Source organism: Centruroides sculpturatus, unplaced genomic scaffold (genome assembly GCF_000671375.1).
Source record: "Centruroides sculpturatus isolate CEXI.00-Female unplaced genomic scaffold, Cexi_2.0 scaffold35, whole genome shotgun sequence".
NCBI lineage: Eukaryota > Metazoa > Arthropoda > Arachnida > Scorpiones > Buthidae > Centruroides > Centruroides sculpturatus.
This window is the reverse complement of record NW_019384311.1, coordinates 1,066,329-1,084,560: the sequence shown is the minus strand read 5'-3', so window position 1 is coordinate 1,084,560 and position 18,232 is coordinate 1,066,329. Positions and strand designations below refer to the sequence as shown.

The 18,232-nt window shown below is 29.2% G+C and overlaps 2 protein-coding genes across 3 annotated transcripts in view; one reads left to right on the top strand and one right to left on the bottom strand.

Moving 5' to 3' along the window:
- Nucleotides 1-700: 700 nt before the first annotated feature.
- On the bottom strand, nucleotides 701-17,550 carry LOC111621712 (papilin-like). Of its 2 annotated transcripts, XM_023363942.1 has the most exons (15): nucleotides 17,498-17,550; nucleotides 17,228-17,352; nucleotides 16,601-16,695; nucleotides 11,024-11,242; nucleotides 10,866-10,916; nucleotides 10,383-10,550; nucleotides 10,198-10,311; nucleotides 9,994-10,128; nucleotides 9,773-9,886; nucleotides 8,503-8,664; nucleotides 7,709-7,870; nucleotides 7,459-7,620; nucleotides 2,097-2,258; nucleotides 1,849-1,908; nucleotides 701-827 (listed from the first exon to the last, which is right to left on the bottom strand). In XM_023363942.1, the coding sequence occupies exons 1-15, from the start codon at nucleotides 17,504-17,506 to the stop codon at nucleotides 748-750; spliced, it is 1,818 nt and encodes a 605-aa protein (XP_023219710.1). In that variant the 5' UTR covers nucleotides 17,507-17,550; the 3' UTR covers nucleotides 701-747. The 2 variants fall into 2 exon arrangements, with proteins under 2 accessions (XP_023219710.1, XP_023219718.1); XM_023363950.1 differs by lacking the exons at nucleotides 16,601-16,695; nucleotides 17,228-17,352; nucleotides 17,498-17,550 and adding an exon at nucleotides 16,159-16,271.
- The window catches only part of LOC111621728 (acidic mammalian chitinase-like), a 31,452-nt gene continuing 24,894 nt past the window's right edge, over nucleotides 11,675-18,232 (top strand). The window contains exon 1 of the mRNA XM_023363959.1: nucleotides 11,675-12,058. The gene's annotated coding sequence lies outside the window, so the exon portion shown is untranslated. The remainder of the gene's footprint in view (nucleotides 12,059-18,232) is intronic.

Below are 18,232 nucleotides of genomic sequence, written 5' to 3'. Positions count from 1 at the left end.
ATGAGTATAAGTTACATGCATTTTAAAATATAGAATATTTCATTGCATAAATACAAGTTTACTTATGCTATACACCAGACTCTTGCTAATCCGGAGTTATCCGGCATACCCCAACAAAAATATCTTTCTCTTATTTGTGTTTATTATTTTTTTTAAATGTATATAGTAATAAAAACTTGCAATTACTTTATCCCTGTGCATAATTTAACAATAAGCTTAAAAAAGAATCAGTACGAAAGGGCGACAGGCCATGCCGTTCATTTACTTTACTCCTATAAACTCAGTAATCTGGCATTCCTCTGTGCAAAGAATGGCCGGATTAGCAACATGCTACTGTAATTTCAAAAGTTTTTATAGGTTTTGGTATAAAATAATTAATATTTGGTTATAATAAACTAAGGAATTATAGTGTTATGAATTAATCCGAATTTCGGCGGTGAAAACGGCATATAGTCGAACGGCCACTGACAGGAACATAAAAAAAATGGCCGTTCTTCGGAGGTGACCATTATAAGAAATTGGACTTTAATTTAATATGATTTTAACAAAAATTTAGTAGTTCTTTTATATTTTAAAATCAATTAATAATATGTGAGTAAATTAAATTTGATTTATATATTATTTAAACACTGTAACACTTATTTTATATTTGTAAAATATATATTTTAATTTTTCGAATTAAATTATAAGTAATACATAAAATAAAATAATAATAAAAAAATTATAAAAACATTTTTATAAGTTTATTTATAAATATGTATAATATTCAAATAATATCCCAAAAACAATTAAGACAATAAATGATGGAGTAGCATGAATGTGAGTACCTGTAAAGATAAATATTTTTATAAATTAATTAAATTTTTCATTTAGAATAAAAAATTAAATTTCTAAAATTAATTTTAACAATTAATTTAGTAGATAAAAACATATTGTAACAAATGAGGAAAATATATAAAGCGCAAAATGTTGAAGGAATTTAGTGTTAAATAAATGTATAGATATCTCACTAGAGATAAAAGTTAATACACATTTTATTCAAGTTTTTTCCACTTTGTTATATTGAGTTTATATTTAAATTTGTTCGGTTTTAGTAAAGGAAATAAACACTTCATTGTAAGGTTGGTTCGAATCCAAACGTTTTTGGAATCCGAAAACAAATCCCAAAAAGCCTACGAATCTCTCGAATCTTTAATACACGTGTGTTATTTGTAGCTTTGAGACGTATAATATTAACTGCAAGAGATATTAAAAGTTTAGCAGCATAGAATGTCAGTTAGCAAGTCCGTTACAGGTGCCAATATGAAATGCGACGATCGTTCTTCTACTTTGAACTTTATATCGTCCATAAGAAAACAATACAAAACACGATCTGAGATCGTCACATGATAACAAGAAACATTTTAAATAAAAGCCTCTTTTAATAAAATATTCCAGATTTATTTATAAAGAAAAATCGTAAATCTTCAGTAAACAATTCATAATTGTAAGTACATATCTTTTAAAAAAAAATCTAGCAACGAGTTGCGTAAGTTTCCCGGCTGTTTTCAGATTTTATTACAGAAACATAGATGTTAGGTGTTATAAACGTGATAAAAACCCTGAAAACTTTACGTGGCAGTCCGTTGGCGAGGATTGAACCCACGACCAACTATCCCATAATAAAAGATAAATTCATGCATTGAAACAAAACTATGGATATTTCACTCAAAATTAACCTATATTATAATCTTTTAAAATAAATGTAAAACAATGTTTTGTGTACATGTGAATGTCTTAAATCCAAAAATAACGTCTACATTTTAATATATTGAAAATTTTAATAAATAACAATATAAATACATTTACCTCTATCGTTGGATGGATCTTTGCAATGTTTACTCATACAGGACGCTGCTAAACGAACACCTAAAAATAGTCATATTTTTTTATAAAATATATTCAATAAATTAGATTTTTGTATAATTTTAAATAAGCAAAATTAAATGATTTTTGAATTTCATAATTAATTTCAACAATAAAATTTTAATTTTCATTAATTTTTATTAAATAAATTTAAGAAGAAAATAATCTGGAAGGAATAAAAAATGCTTCACCATGACATTTTCCCGAGCAATCTTCTTTCGATTCAAAATTATTTTCATTTCCTTCACATCCTCCATATTTGAATTCCTCGCAAGTCCGATTAACAGAATCGTAATAAAAGCGAGTTACAAATATTTTACAAGGACCAACAGCAACGGGAAGCTGGCAAATTGCTATAAAATTGAAAAATTAATTCGTTATCATATATATATATATTTTTTTTTCTTATTGAAAATATTCTAATAATTAGAGAATTATAAGACAGTTTACTTATAACTTTAGTGTAGACCTTCATTTCTAAATTTCCAATTTGATCCAGACTATCATAATTTATAATGTTGGGGGCATAGTTCTTCATGTTGGCTGTGCTCAACATGAGTGAGGGATGCAGAATTATGTCCCTATAATAATTAATTGCGGGTCAGGCCCACTGTATAGTATACAATGTGCTAGTGCTTCCCATCAATCAATCAATCAGAGGCGAGAAAGACGTTAGTCTGTCGCTCCGGATCAGGAATCATGATGATTTCTGATCGTCATGATTGTTCCATTCATAAAAATTCTTAATTTCCTTAATTTTAATACTACGAATAGATTATTGCTTTATTCTTAGTTAGTTAATTAAATTATTAATGATTATTTCAAACCATTAATTAAGTTGTAATATAATTATAATTTAGTACTGGGTATTTATAAATTTAATTATTTCTACTGTATTAAAATAATAAATAAAAAATAACATTATACAAATNATCTCCTAAAATGGAAAATTCCTAGAATCAACTCTTTGGGAGTTGGCAAGCTTAATAGCAACAGTACTTCCTAATATAATACTTACTTTGAAATGCAATGACATTATCATTTGAATTAAAGACATATAAGTCTTGATGCATATCTGTTATCTTTTTCTCTTCAAAGTTTGTTTAATACTTAACATTAAAACATAGCTATATGTTAATGACTAAAGGTTGGATTTGTATGCATGTCTTTTGTCTTAAATGCTATAATGTTGATCTCAATATAAACATTGAGTCCAAATAGATCAAATTAAGGTTGTCTGATAATGTATATTTTACAGATTTGACCATTTTCTAGACTAAATAAATGTTGTATGAACTTTATAGCTTGTTTCATGATTGCAATTATTTTTTCAAATTATCTCTAGGATGTTTCTGCTATATATGCAACAATATGTGAGAAATATTATCTCACCATCCAATTACAAATGAGCACACAAAAGTGAAATATTTTAAATTTGAATAATCTAACTTGCATTCTTTTAAAATCTCACAAACATACAGATTTGACATTGCAAATCTCTCATTTTTCAAACTCAAAATCCTTTGAAATAATTGGATTAAAATGATTGTAAATATTATATTTATTAATTTAATAAAGTTTTAGATTTAAGTCTTTCAAAAAATTGTATAAATATATTATTTAATTAAATATAATTATTATGTAAACAAATTATTAAGAAAAATAATCATTTTAAATATGTTTTTTTAACATGAAAGAAAGAATATGTATCATGTCCTCAAATCTTGCAATTCAAATGTCATCCTCTTCTAATTAAGGTAAAAGGTTTAAACTTTGTGAATTATACCCAAGTCAGATGACAATGCATTTTAATGACGTTCTCAAGATAGCCCCACCCCATCATCCTCCCCACTCAAAACTTTATAAACAACAAAATGTAGAATGTAATCATGACGTGCGTGTGTAAATGCACTAAAGTGATGTAATGGTGGAGATCGGGCACCCGTATCATATACTTTAAATCCCTACAGTATATGACCCGTCATCCCCATCCCAATCCCTTTACCATCCTCAATCTAAACTTCATAAAAGCGCGGGGCGCTCATGTTTAGAAATAATCTTAGTTACACTTTCTATCAATTTTTATAGGTTTCACACGAGCTCCCCACGCCTTCATTTTTGACCGCATAATACCAAGAATAGTGTGAAAACTGAAAATTAATATATATATATTTGCTCGTCAGCTCCCGAGGAGTCGATACAAGCCCTCCTTGAAAAGCCGTGAAGAGTTGCATTATGTCATGCTACAGTAAATAGTGGAACTTGTTTGATACGCAGTTTATAAGCGGCATGCTTGATACTGGTATGAAGATAATTCAACTCCGATTCAGAATTACATTACAAATAAAATAATAAACTTCTCTGAAAAATATCAGGAATTTTTGACAAAACACACAAAAGTTATTATGCTTCAAGGAGGGTTAATTAACAAAGTCGTGCCTCTTCCCATCACAAGGAATACATACATACAGAAAAAAGCCACAAAATCTTTGCATTTCTTGACGGTTTAAGATCCTTAAGTCTAAATACAAAAATCTTGGTGGTCATTTTTTGACCGATCGCTTTACTTTACCTATGTTATATATAGCAGAGCTGAAAAATAAAAACGAGTAAATAAATTATAAGACAACGAGCGATTATTTGTTTTAATGCGCATAATCATATCCACACTGAAAGACAAAAAAGCAAATTTGGCACGGTAGCTTGTACATAAGGGACATTAATGCTATTAGATTTTTCTGGTTATAGTTCGAAAAAGGTGCGGAGATAGAAGGGGTGTCGTGTGTCATATCTCAACAAGGATGGGACCTAATTAAGATTTTACTCATTATTAACATTTACAATTTTTTTTTCTTTAGAAAAATCATCTTTAACCTGAAAAGTAAACGTTTGTCATTTCATAATAATTAATGTAAAAAATTTTATGATGAAAATACATAACATGACGCCACATACAATTTATTTATTAATATTATGATGAATAATATAAAAGTTATTTTTTAAATAAAATCTCATAACAGCTGAAAAAGTTACGCAACTCGTTGGCATTCTTCATATATCAGCGCATGTGGAAAGTCATTTTTATTGGGCTACTATTAAAAAAACGACAATTTATTATCAACAAATTTTATTTTTATAAGATTTTCAATACTCTAAACTAAATTTCTATATAGTTTCTATCTTTATATGATAAGTGGGCATCAGTTTTTGTATCTCTCTCGTAGAATGAATTAATTAATATTAACTACGAATGTCGAATATTTGAAACTATTTTACAGTTTCTCTCTCTATGACAGTCTGTTTACGGCAAAGACACTTTATTATACCCATTTTTGGGAAAAAATGTTTTTAGATTTTGGTCATTTTTCCAAAAAGAGATAAAAGGTTATGCAAGAACGCGAGCAAAACATATTTCAAATAAGAATGTTATTTGTAAAGTTTTTATATTATAAGCAATAAGTAAATTCGCAAGGAATAAAGTAATTGTTAATTTTGTACAATATAGTGCTTAAAATGTAATAAATATGTTGTCCCGTTAAAAAATAAGGAACTAGCATAACAAAAAGAAATGTCATTGCTTATAATTTAAGTACAATGTTGTATAGGTAAATTATATGGCCAGAAACAGCATAAGTTATTTAAATATTTTATAATTATTTAGTTTTTAAAGCTGTTAACTTTGTTTAATTTTTCTGAGTTGTTATTTTACATACATAAAGTTATATAGTTTTGTTATAAAAGCCTGTTCTCCTTAAAAACAAACGCAGTAACTTTTTTACACACAAGCTGACCTATACTTAAACNAAACATGCACCCATTTGTAACTATCACCATTTTCAACTCCGGTATTTATATTTATTCTATAACCACAAAGCTTTTCTTTCATATGTAACGCGCCATAATTACGTGTACACTCTTTCTTTTTGCATACCGCACATGTATCCACCTATTTATATTACTGCGTTGTTCGCGCTGACGATTTCTCTCATCTTCACCATCCTTCCTATCACACTTCTACCCCCTTATCCATTACTCCTTCTCCCTTTTTCTTTTCACCCAGGCGATACCCCTGAGTAGTCCTGGTCTTCCGCCCCTTTCATTAAAAAAATAAAAAAAATACTCTAAACTAAATTTCTACATAGTTTCTATCTTTATATGATAAGCGGGGCATCAGTTTTTGTATCTCTTTCTCGTAGAATGAATTAATTAATATTAACTACGAATGTCGAATATTTGAAACTATTTTACAGTTTCTCTCTCTATGACAGTCTGTTTACGGCAAAGACACTTTATTATACCCATTTTTGGGAAAAAATGTTTTTAGATTTTGGTCATTTTTCCAAAAAGAGATAAAAGGTTATGCAAGAACGCGAGCAAAACATATTTCAAATAAGAATGTTATTTGTAAAGTTTTTATATTATAAGCAATAAGTAAATTCGCAAGGAATAAAATAATTGTTAATTTTGTACAATATAGTGCTTAAAATGTAATAAATATGTTGTCCCGTTAAAAAATAAGGAACTAGCATAACAAAAAGAAATGTCATTGCTTATAATTTAAGTACAATGTTGTATAATCTGATAGGTAAATCATATGGCCAGAAACAGCATAAGTTATTTAAATATTTTATAATTATTTAGTTTTTAAAGCTGTTAACTTTGTTTAATTTTTCTGAGTTGTTATTTTACATACATAAAGTTATATAGTTTTGTTATAAAAGCCTGTTCTCCTTAAAAACAAACGCAGTAACTTTTTTACACACAAGCTGACCTATACTTAAACAAAAGATCTGAATTGTCTAAATAGGAATCTTTCCTTGACAAATGTGCAGGAAGCAGCTTTAAACACGTTAAAAATTTCTTCTCATTTTTAATAGGTATGGCATTTTAAAACAACCCGTTTTTTTTTCGTTTTACGTAGGGAATAAGGGGGCGTCAAATGCATGTCTTGCCCGGGCGGCATAAACCTTAACGCCGGTCCTGTGCCCTACTGCTCCTTTAGCGTCATCATCATTGAGGAAGAGCTGCCAGCAAAGAAGTTCTTCAGATGTACAGTACAAACAGATAAAAATCAATTGACGATTATTCTGGGATGCAGGAAGATGTTCCACTTGTTTCTAACTAAATGACGTGGCGAAGGCTTCAGCTTGAGCAAAAATGTGTGACTGAGCATTCTTTTACACATTTCCTTACCATTCCATTATTCATGGCAATTCGACCTCATAAATCTGATAATGAAGTTGGTGTGTTTCGCATTTCTTGTTTCAAAGTAAATCGTGTTTCAAAGTAACCAATCATCTTGGACATGTTAAGGAACAAAAATATACATAAATCAATTCTAATACTTTTGTAATGGCATCTATGACTTTCCGATAAATAAGAAATCAGCGTGAATGCAGTAAAATCACATGCAGTAGATATATTTGTGAACGGTACAGTACTTGCTTTCTGAATAAGCTGATATTTCGAATCGCTTTAAGCACAATCTTTAATTAATATAGGCCTCGTTCTACTCTTATATTATACAAAATCATAATAATATCAGAAAATTACCTTCGCATTTTCTCTGACATTCAGAAAGAGTGTAGAAATTGTTTTTATTTCCCATGCATCCAGTAAATGTAAATTCTTGACACGATTTTGTCGTCGTATCATAATAATATCGTTTAATATTTTCAGAACAATGTCCGGGATCTACAGGTTCTTCGCATACATCTAATTTTAAAAATAAATTTTCAAGATTTAGGCAATTATTTTAATAAAATAGATTTTGTAACATAATTTTAAAACAATTTGATATTACCGAGACATCTTTTTTTGCAATTCTCTTCACTTATAAAATTATTTTCATTTCCTTCGCAACCACTGTAAGGAAAACTATTGCATAACATAGTATCGTGATCAAAATAAAAATTTTTTATTGTATTTTTACAAATTCCTTGTTTCTTCGGAAGTTCACAAATATCTGTAAATCAAATCAGTTATTTATTTTCATCAATTATAATTTACAATTTTAAATGATAAACACTCCAATTTATTCTAATATGTGCACTATCACGCTTATAAAAATGAATTAGTTTATTTAGAATAATTTTAAAATTTTAATCATGATATAATATTTAATTGTAAATAAGCTATATAATTTAATTAATTTTATTAAAAACATCACTAAAATTTACGGCATTTTATTTCCTATTAAAATAGAAATATAAGGTTTTATATTTTTGTTTTACTTGTTAATATTGACAACCATAATAAAAGATATTTCTACTGTATTCTTAGTCAATTTATAAATGAAAAGTAATCATTTAAATCCTTTTATATTATATTTTTTGTTTTTTTTAAGGATTTGCTTTCTAACGTATTCGTTTTGCAAGATATTTGTAAAAGGTTATATTGTGAGGACCCAGAATCGAATCGAATTGAGCGACCAAGGAATTTCTGGTCTCTAACCATTCGAAAAACTCATTGTGGATCTGGTCGAATCCGCAATGGGTATTAATAAAAGGCCCTCTTAGTGTCCACAAGATGAAAATAAACAGAAAAGGGGAATGTAAAATTTTGAGTTCTTATTATAGTGTTAAATCATAATTTTACCTCCACAAAAATCGATACATTTTTCTAATGTTTTAAAACGGTTCAAGTTTCCTTCACATCCACTGTAACTAAAGGCTTCACATTTTCCTTTATGACTATTAAAATAATACATGAGTTCATTTCCGTGACACAATCCGCTATCTTTTGGTAAGACGCAAATATCTGAAAAAAATTTATATTAATATATATGTTATAAAAGATTTTAAATACTTAATTGTAATAAATTGGCGATAGACAAAATAAATAAAAAAAAAACAATTTTTTAAAGTTCGATTTTCTTCTTTGTTTATAAATTTTACAAAGTTTAAACTGTTTTATACTGATAAGAGTTTGTGAGCTGCATAAATCAGTAATTTTGAACTGTAGAGTTTTTATGCAATCGTGTCCAAAAGCTAAGCATAATAATTAATTTGGCCTATATCGCAGAAATTACATATCACAGCAGCATGACGTATCATACAATCAGTATACTGTATTCTTTATGCAACAAAACAATTGTAAAGCAAAAATGCTATCTAAATTACGTTAAACGAAAAAAACAAGATAAAATACTAAACATTATCGTAAATTTTTCACACGGAAAATAATGGCATATGGTTTCCTCTTGCATGCAATCGCTCTATTCAACGATTGCTTATATATTCAATACAATGTAATATTGTTTATCACCTCTGTAGGGAGTAAATTCTATTCTTGACAAGTGCATCTTAAAGCTTCTAGAGTATTTATGGTAAAGGTTATTTGGATGTAACTCGCCTCCCTAGAGCATTCCATACATTTTATATGGGATTTAAGTCCATAGATTTTGTGGCCATTCTATGTCACAAATATCTTTATTTTCAAAAAGTCATTAATGAATGCAGCGGTAGGTAGGCAGGCACTATCGTCCACGAAAATGAAATCTGCATCTTCAGCACCTCGGAAAAGCTTCACACGGGTTCCAAAATCTCGTCTCTGTACTTCCTTGCAGTAAAGGCAATTCTTGTAAACCGTACAGCCATTAAGAATAAAGATATCTCAGACAAAGATACTACCATCTGTAAACTGTTCACTTCATTATGTTAGATTGTACTTGAACTCCCGAACATTTCTTAAAACTCAATCATACATTTTCCGGTTATTTTGTAAGTTGTAGTCATAGGCATATATCCTATTACAATTGCTTATTCACTTTTAAAAAGTTACATTATAAGTATACCTTTACAATTAAAACTAGATTAAAATTTTTCATCCTTACGTTGAACATTTAATGATTATGAAATACTCTTACCTTGATTAGCGCAATTACATATAAGTTCATTTGGATGCGTTATAATTCTGCATCTTCCTGGACAATCTCCCGGATTTAATACACGAAATTCATGGATGTTTCTATGTGGAACTTCTAAAATTATAAAAATTTAACCGTGTAATAAAATTATATAGTTATATTAGTATTTATATTTACTGAAATTATAAATAAATGTTTATATCTGAAAATATGCTACATACCAGGTGCTCGAAAAACATCAGGAATACATATGCAGGAAAAACATCCTGGGGAAGTGGACTGTAGAGGACAATCGGGAGTACAATCAGCAGGCGATTGAATACAATTATTGTCTTTCCTCGAAGGACCAGGAGGTTCTGTTTAAAATATATTCGTATAACTAGATATATTTGTAAAATTAATAATAAAATTTAAAATAAACTAACCTATAACTACGCTGTCACAATCACATTTAATACAGCCATCAACTTCACGACAACATGGTGGACAGTTTAAAGCGCATTCTGCTGTTTCCGGACATTGTGTGTTCCTACGTAAATCTAATTAAAAGTGACATCGATATTTAAATTTTATTTATTATTTATAGACGTATGAAAATTTTCATCCTTACTTTGACATTTCTTTTGACATTCGTGTAAAACTAGGAAATTATTATCGTTTCCACCGCAACCACTGTATCGAAAAACAGAACATTTATCGGATTTCCAGTCATAATAGTATCTTTGAAAGTTTCCTCTACAGTATCCTGCATCCGGATTTTCATAGCAGAAATCAGGACCTTTTTAATTATAGAATCTTTATTAATAAATTATAAAAACTCATTTTATTAAATATTTCATACTTCAAAATAAATTACATTTTAAAGTATTTAACTTAATTATTTAAAATTGTTTTTAAATAATTAAGTATACTTGAAGAAGAATTTAAAAGAAATTTTATGATGCAATATGGAGTAGAAGAGATAAATATCAGAATTATAATGCATTCTGATATTCATTTATACGATAAATCTCCGTAAACATTTATTTATTTTATACTTAACAGTTAGTTCTTATTTGTAAATACATTTTTATTGAATAAATAATATATTTACCTGGAATATCTTCTTCATCTGTTCTGAAATCATCATCAAACCAGCAATTCACTAAAAAACCAAAAGTCTTTAAATTATAATTAATATTAATATAAATATGAAAATCATTAGAAAGTATAAAAATTAAGAATATATATAAGAAAATTTAGAAAAATCACCTTCAGAATGTCTATGCTGAAGAGTTCTTGGATCAATGCAAGAATTTTTTACAGCCATTAACGCTGACTGTAATGCTTTCGAATTTAATGTTTTACTGCGTAAAATAATAACTCCATAAACTGCTGCTGGATGACAACTCTCTGTTTGAGGAATAGTATAAAGACAGGAGTACAAAACTGCTATGTTCTCGTAATCGGTATAAACAACCACCATTTTCTCTAAAGAAAAACTTTTTTTTTCAATTTTTATCTATAAATTCCAAACTAATCATAATCAAATATACATTATTAGAATAATATAGGCCTATATTTTTTGATCATAGGCCCTGCAAATGTAAGACTTTGTCCAATTTATACTATATTAATAAATGAATTTATATTTTAAATTGAAAATCATTCACGTCATGAAGTATAATAAAAATTCAAGACATTTCTATTCTCAACTGAATTTTCTCCCTTTTCCTCTCTTATAAAATCTTTCTTAATAGTGTTTAACATAACAATGTTAAAAATTTTCTGGCAATTGAAAATTTATAAAGGTTTAAGATTTATTCATATGTTAATTTGAAATTCATTATTCGTTTGAAAATTTTTTCCAATATATGATCATTTGTTATGGGCCCATTGGTGGTTAAGTAGATAAAACTACTGGCTGTTCACGTGGGGTCTTTAAAGTTTTTTACAAATAAATAGAAGCCGGTTTACCCATAGATAATCGTCGCGAGAGACACCCTATTTGCAGACCCTCCAAGATTTTTGTGCTGTATTTCACCCACCCAATCCATTTGTTAAGGAAATTTTCTGGATAAAAAGTATAAATTCTGATTTATCATTTGTTATTTATCTGCATAGTGGCAAGTAGAACATAAATACTATAAATCATTCTCAATTTTTGTTTGCATGCGTTGCAAAACGTAACTCTAATATGGCTCGCAAATATCAAAAGTCTGTATTGTAGCATAAGGACCCTCAACCTGGTCGCTAGCCAAGTCAGAGGATTATCCCATTTATTTGGGAGTCTATAAATTAATAGAGGTGATTTTATGGTCAATCTATAAATTAATTTTTATTATATTTAAACATAATAATTATAATTATATTCTGATTTATGTTTAATTTAAAAAAAATATATTATTAGCACCTATTGATTTTTATATATCCTGTTTGCAATTTATTATTATTAAGTATCAAACGGTCGACTGACTTAATTTGATTTTATAAAATGTTGATAATGCTTAGTTCAGAAAATTAACTTCAGAATCGTTTCTTATAGCAGAAGTTTACATAAGGTATCAAAGTTATGAATAGGGACATCCTGATACTGCCGATACCGATATCGTATCGACACTTTCCTTCTATACCGAGTACTTTTTGTACTCGGTACTTTTGGCCCGATACCGGTATCGATACTTTTCTTCGGGTATTGGACTAAGTATCGTTGCATTTTTCACAAACAGGTAAGGTCTGGCCGAAACTAGATTTTGAAGCCGAATTAGAAACCGAAATGGAATTTTACACTATTTTCGGTTAAGCTAAGTTAAACCTATATAAAACATAATGGCCAAAAATCAATAAATGCATTACGTCAAACTTTATTTCCAGAATCTATATATGTATAGAGTTCTAATTACTACTTACATATAAATATTTTGTTAAACATTGAGAATTACTTTCGTTTGTTAATCGACTTGGACCCTCAGTGATGTTTAAAACGAGATATAATTTGTATATACTTGTTCGCACTGACATTTGTAAAATTTGAATACAATGAACTTCAAATGAAAGACACCGTTTTACCTCTTCACTAACGATTTCTTATCCACCCCTATCCTATGTATAGTAGTACACACAGAGCCCATTAGTATAATTGTAGATCTGTAATATTTCTTAATCAGTTTTTAGATAATAATATCCTAATTACCTAATTAATTTATCCAGAAATATAAATATAAACAATCAAACATCGATATAACGTCATCGTTCGTTCGCTCCCGAAATTGGCACTAGTTTAATTTTGCGACAAACCGAAGTATCTTAAACAATAAAGTCTACAGAAGTTTGTAGTTAGAGTTTGAAATTGCTTTGACTGTATTTACTTTATTGTTTAATTTACTTTTAAATGTAATCTATTGTACTTTACTTATTTTTGTATATTTAATGTAATCCCCTTTTTTACATGAAACAATCCTATTAATTCGAATAAATCATTAGCGAGTTAACGATAATTTATACAGGATTATAATAAATACCTGTAGGACTAATCAAAAATCTTGCCAAAACTGTTTATTTCATTTAAAAATTTTTAAATTTAATTCCAGAATGGAAACACTATTCTGACAAAGAAAACAATTACCCATATCGATAAATTAAATACTGTATTATGTGATTTTATTGCTCAGTAACTATCTTAAAAAGCTTATCTTTAAATATTAAACTTTCTATTTATCTGCAAAAAAAGGAAATGGAAATGCTTAATTAAAGTGTCACTTGATATATAAATCATAATTTCAATTGTGACAATGCCGAAGGGCTTCCTCTATGCTTCGGCACCACAGGACCGAAGGGTCGACATTGCGTCGGCGAAGACTGCAATGACAAATTTATCAGGACTGACACCACTGTGTCTTCTCGGTAGACACAGAGACCGGTTACGTTTGCATTTACGCGCGAGCAGTCTGTGGGCGGTTGGACTCGGGATGGAAACCGCTTGAGGAAGTGCAACCAACACAATTCTAATAATAACAAAATTCGTTTATTAAACTGGTTCTACAGAAGAGTATTTACCCTAAAGCTTCTTCGAGTTGGTGAGAGAGAGCTTACATAACATCGCGGGTCGTTATAAATACCTGAAGCACTATGTACGGATTTCCAGATGTCTGTGGAGTCGTTGGGGAGCCTTGGGAATGTCTCTGTTGCCTTGGATGGCGGTTAAAGTCTATCGAAAGTTGAGATTCGTTAGTTCTTCGTAGGTGTTCCCGGAGAAACACTGGATATTCGGGAGGAGCGCGCGGCAACGAGCGACGATGCTAAATCCTTTCGGCTGGCACACAGGGAATATTCTCGCGGACTCTCGACCCCTCTCACTGTTCCTTGAAGTCTCCTCTTTATTTCCAAGTCACGTTGTCGTTTTCCACCAATAGGGAATTTTTAGATGTAGTTCTCAGTGACACATTCTGAGTTCCCTGGGAAAGGAAACGACTCCGGGAAGAGAATTGCACTCATCCTCCGGTAATAAAATGGAAAAGGTTTTTTTTTCTCTGAGATTTAAATAAATTTCCTTTTCAAAACGAAAAACGAATTTTCTTTCGAAAAATTCCCGAATAAAATTTTGGATTTTTTTCGAAGTCCGACCTCTCACACAATATTTGCTAAACTTTACTTTCAATTTCCACAACACCATCTTATCTCACTGAGAATTATTCAAAACTTTACTTTTTATTCAATATAAATTTCATAAATATGTGGACTGAGACAGATCAAAGTTTATAAGTCATATCAATTTGCAAGAAAACACACATACACACATTACGCAGGCACATGCACGCAAACATATACACATACATATATAAATATATAGTTATCTTTAGTTATGTTATTTTAATCCCTATATAAATATTTAGAAACTTGGCTCCCTTCGCCGTTGTAGTATCCATTAACTATCATGGACCACTACAACAGTCCCCCTATTTCCTCTTCAATTGTGCTACGTGGTTTGTGGACGTTACCCGAATAGAGAAAATTAATTTAGTCAAGTATCAATAATAATACTTTTAAAATATTAGTTGATTATTTGATTAACATAATCATTCATTATATTAGTAAATTACCAATATATTAATGTTTTTATTCTTTATAATTTACATTTTTTAAATATCGCCTGAAAAATAAAATAAATAATTCAAAATACATTATTTCTTAATATTCTTAATAGCAACTAATTTGCTAGTACACATACCAACTTTCAAATTTAATTTCAAAGTTGATAAGTAGTAGCAATTGGAGTAGCAACAAATTAGTAGCTATTAAGAGTATTACATAATAAAACAAGACAAAAATCAAATGATAATAATTACATCATTTCTTGTTTAATTGTTACACCATTTCGTTGTTTTTAATTATGTACAGTACATATAATTAAAAACAAAGAATTTTTATGGCTTGGTCATCTTCAAGATGTGAATACATTCCTATTGAACATTTTAGACTTTACGTTTTTACAAACTAATAGAAGATCGCAAAAGAATGGACGACCTAAAATCTAATTATGACAGTATATTTTTGGTGTTATAGACAGTAATAAAATTAAATTCTCTAGCTATTTTCTTAAGCTTGCCCAAAACACGGAGGACTGGAAGGTTTTGTATGCTTATTATTATATATAATTTCTGTTCGTGTGTATTGTTTCTTTATTTGAAAAAAACAAAAACCTTTATAAATAAACAATATTGATGATGATGATTATTTCAATAATGTTGAAAGGTAACAAACACTTTCAACTAACAAACACAGCTTGTTACTTCAAAGTTAACAAACAAGATAAAACTTGTTTTTTTTTTTAAATTATATTATTACTAGCAGGTGGGCCCGGCGTTGCTCGGGCAAAAGTAACGATAACTAAGATAAAGATTATTACGTTACAGTCAACCTTACCCGTTGAATGCAAGAATTGGGTCCCCTTAGAGAATTTTTAGATGGGTCTAAAAATATGTTCGATTCCCGCAAAAACAAAAACGCTGCATCTGCGTATCGCACGTCGCTTTCTCTTAACAATTCCATTGTTATGTAAGATTTCCATTGTTGACACTTCCATTGTTACTTAGCACTTCCATTGTTATCTAACACCGCCATTGTTACTTAACACTTCCATTGTTAATGGAAGTGTTAAGCCTTAATCCTGTCTTTCTCCCCCGGGAGGAATTTCGAAAAATCCCTTCTTAGTGTGCGTTTTCGTGACGTACCCTAACTGTGTACCAAATTTCAGCTTCCAACTCCTAACCGTTTGGGCTCTGCACTTATTATTATTATCATCAACCCGTCTCGATTATATTATAGATTATTTGTAATGAACGAATGGCGATAAACACATTAAATAGATTTATCTTCATTCGTCAGGTTTTCATTATCCCCTGACTTACCCTATTATAAAAAAGAAATTAACCTTTCACAACAGAAGTAAAAGTACTGTAACTTAAATACAACTCTCCATCAAAAACATCGACTTTCCCTCGAAGTGGTCGTATGCAATTGTTGTCTCTGAAAAGAAGGAAAAAATAATTTTAAACAAATTTCATCACTAAACCCGATATACTTTAAAGTTATACATCAACCAAAGCCGAATATTATCGGGTTAAAAACGGCTATAATATTAATATTTTATAAGACAATTTGGTAGTAGAGTTAGGCGTTAGGCACCATCTCTTAATAAATTTAATAATTATAATTTTAATTAAATAAGTTAGAACTACTGGAAGAAAATAATTTGGGGGGGTCTGTTCTGGACTTTATAATTGTAGATCTGTAATATTTCTTAATCAGTNATTATCCCCTGACTTACCCTATTATAAAAAAGAAATTAACCTTTCACAACAGAAGTAAAAGTACTGTAACTTAAATACAACTCTCCATCAAAAACATCGACTTTCCCTCGAAGTGGTCGTATGCAATTGTTGTCTCTGAAAAGAAGGAAAAAATAATTTTAAACAAATTTCATCACTAAACCCGATATACTTTAAAGTTATACATCAACCAAAGCCGAATATTATCGGGTTAAAAACGGCTATAATATTAATATTTTATAAGACAATTTGGTAGTAGAGTTAGGCGTTAGGCACCATCTCTTAATAAATTTAATAATTATAATTTTAATTAAATAAGTTAGAACTACTGGAAGAAAATAATTTGGGGGGGTCTGTTCTGGACTTTCCCATGACTTGTCCACAACACCCCAGGAATTTCTGTCCTATCTCTCATTACCCAGTGGCCTTTTTTCCAGACCATCTTAATGGACACAGGGCGAAAAGAGCGAAAAAAATTATATACAAATTGAAAAAGTATATTAAATTATAATTATTATTTAGCTTAATTTCGTATTAAATAATATTTAAAATTTACAAATTACTATAATATATTAAACCACAATTTTAAGCATCTTTAAATGCTAAAGATTAAAAGAAAATAAATAATTAACCAAAAATTTTAACTTACCCCGCAACAGCAGTATAGTAAAATTTGTAATTTGAATCCGAATCATCAACGAATTTCCACATTGCAGAATGTAAATCCATAGATCGACTGTACGATTTTGCTAATTCGTACCATTCTCCGAGAAACTATAATATTGATTATTTGTTAATTATTATTTTTTAAATAACAAGTTAAATAATACTTTACATTATTATAAATTTAATACCTCTTTACCATTTAAATTTCAACGTAAATGCATATAATTAATAAAAATTGTAATATTTTACTTACCCTTTCCATTTGAAAATTTTGAGTTTTAATTGAATCAATTTTGCAATTAAGAAAATTCAATGCAGACGGATCCAGATCTAAAATAGGAATCAATATTTTAAATTAATTATTAATAAAAAAAATTCAAATAATAAATGAATTTTGTTACATTGTTTTAACTAATAAAACATTGATATCAAATTAAAGATCGTTAAACTAATCGATTTAAATGTTTTGACTTAACTGTTGATTATAATAGAGATAATAGACAGATAGCAGAATTAAATTTATTTATTTTTTCAACGCTTAATATTTAAAATTATTTATAATAATATTTTTGGGCTGCAATTTTCAGATTGCATTCCCATCGTCATCCTTCTGAAGTAACTTTTTTCCCTGCTGACGATATGCCCGCATCACTGTAATCTTTTTTCTTGTATTTTGTAGGCAATGTCAATTACTTTAACAATCTGTCAAATGTACTCATTTTTTGTTTGCATTTTTATGTTAGCTTTCTTTAATGTTACGCTCTCCATAAGTCATGGTTGATTGAACAACAGCCCAGCTTCAACACTTCAGACTTTTCCTCCTATTACATTCACTTTCCTTTCCACATCTCATGCATTATCGAGCCAAGATACCTGAAGTTAGACACTTCCATAATTCTCTCTTCTTGAAGATTTAGATTTTGATGATTTCCTTCTTGTTACAGAATATATATTCTGCCTTTTTCTCGCTAATTTTCAGACCGTTTTC